This window comes from Austrofundulus limnaeus, unplaced genomic scaffold, assembly GCF_001266775.1.
Source record: "Austrofundulus limnaeus strain Quisiro unplaced genomic scaffold, Austrofundulus_limnaeus-1.0 Scaffold259, whole genome shotgun sequence".
NCBI classification, from domain to species: Eukaryota; Metazoa; Chordata; class Actinopteri; order Cyprinodontiformes; family Rivulidae; genus Austrofundulus; species Austrofundulus limnaeus.
This window is the reverse complement of record NW_013952661.1, coordinates 696,967-698,357: the sequence shown is the minus strand read 5'-3', so window position 1 is coordinate 698,357 and position 1,391 is coordinate 696,967. Positions and strand designations below refer to the sequence as shown.

General features: G+C 40.3%; 1 protein-coding gene across 1 annotated transcript in view; it reads right to left on the bottom strand.

The window, feature by feature from the left end:
* The window catches only part of LOC106526106 (thyrotropin-releasing hormone-degrading ectoenzyme), a gene marked incomplete in the record, with an annotated part of 168,985 nt that overhangs the window by 34,026 nt on the left and 133,568 nt on the right, over window positions 1-1,391 (bottom strand). Inside the window, 1 exon segment of the mRNA XM_014020594.1 lies at window positions 251-339. Within this exon segment, the coding sequence (XP_013876048.1) occupies window positions 251-339 (89 nt within the window).

Here is a 1,391-nt window from a genome sequence, read left to right as displayed (position 1 = left end):
TAATAAACCAAAATACAGTTTCAAAGAAAATTAATTTTATTTAGAAATTCTGCTCCAGTCCTGCCTCGTTCCTCACAATGAAGAAAATTAATTCAGATACAAAACTTTCAATTCAGTTTCAATTTAGTGAAACTTATTTTCAAACCAATTCATTCAATTTCGTATTCTGCACATTCAGATTCAATCGGAGCAATTCTAATTCAACTCCTGCTGGTACAAGATTTATTCCACAGAGGGGGCGTGGCTCTACCTGTGCGGTTGTTGATCCAGATGAGGCTCTCCAAGCAAACGGAGGAAGTGTTGCCCACAGCGACTGTGAGTGGAACCTGCCACTGTAAGCTGCAGAGACACACAGAGAGGAGAGTGAGGGGCAGCGGGATTAGATTGTTTTCAGAGACTGATGGTCGCTGACGACCTCTGGGCATCAGTCAGCTTGAAATGAGGCGAGCGACACTCTGAGCTGCTGCAGGAGGAAGTCAGGGTGTAATAGCTGCAGCTGTCGGCACACATCAGTCAGGTGAAAGCAGCTGAAGGTTTTTGTCTGTTTCAGGCACTCAGAACAAGCAGGAAGTGAACGATCCTTTCCCGCTCCGCTGAACGCTGCAAACTTTAAATCCTTTGGAAAAACAATCAGATGATCACAGATCGGCTCGTTGGACTTTAATGAGGTTGTTTTTTTCTTTTCTGTTTAAAATGTTGACATTTAGGAGGTAAATGGAWTTTAAATGGACAGAATCATCCAACTCTGCAAACACAACAAGTTCTAATTAAAGACCAGGAAGTGAGAAGAATCACAAGTTTATCTATATGTTTTAGTTTGAATTCTTCACATGGAATCACTTCCTGTTAGACTCTTAGAGTCTGGGTCTGAGGAGGTCACATGTCCTGAGCAAGTAGATGAATTTTATTATACTTTTAACCAATGACTTTATATTTTAACTGATCTGTCTTGTAGTGCAATCATTATGTACAAGTTCTGTTTGTAAATGACAACATGCAGTTAGTACGCCTCATCTAGCTAACATGACAACAGGCTAACAGTTAATACGCCATCATCTAGCTAACATGACAACATGCTAACAGTTAGTACGCCATCATCTAGCTAACATGACCACATGCTAACAGTTAATACGCCATCATCTAGCTAACATGACAACATGCTAACAGTTAATACGCCATCATCTAGCTAACATGACAACATGCTAACAGTTAATACGCCATCATCTAGCTAACATGACAACATGCTAACAGTTAATACGCCATCATCTAGCTAACATGACAACATGCTAACAGTTAATACGCCATCATCTAGCTAACATGACAACATGCTAACAGTTAACACACCATCATCTAGCTAACATGACAACATGCTAACAGTTAATACGCCATCA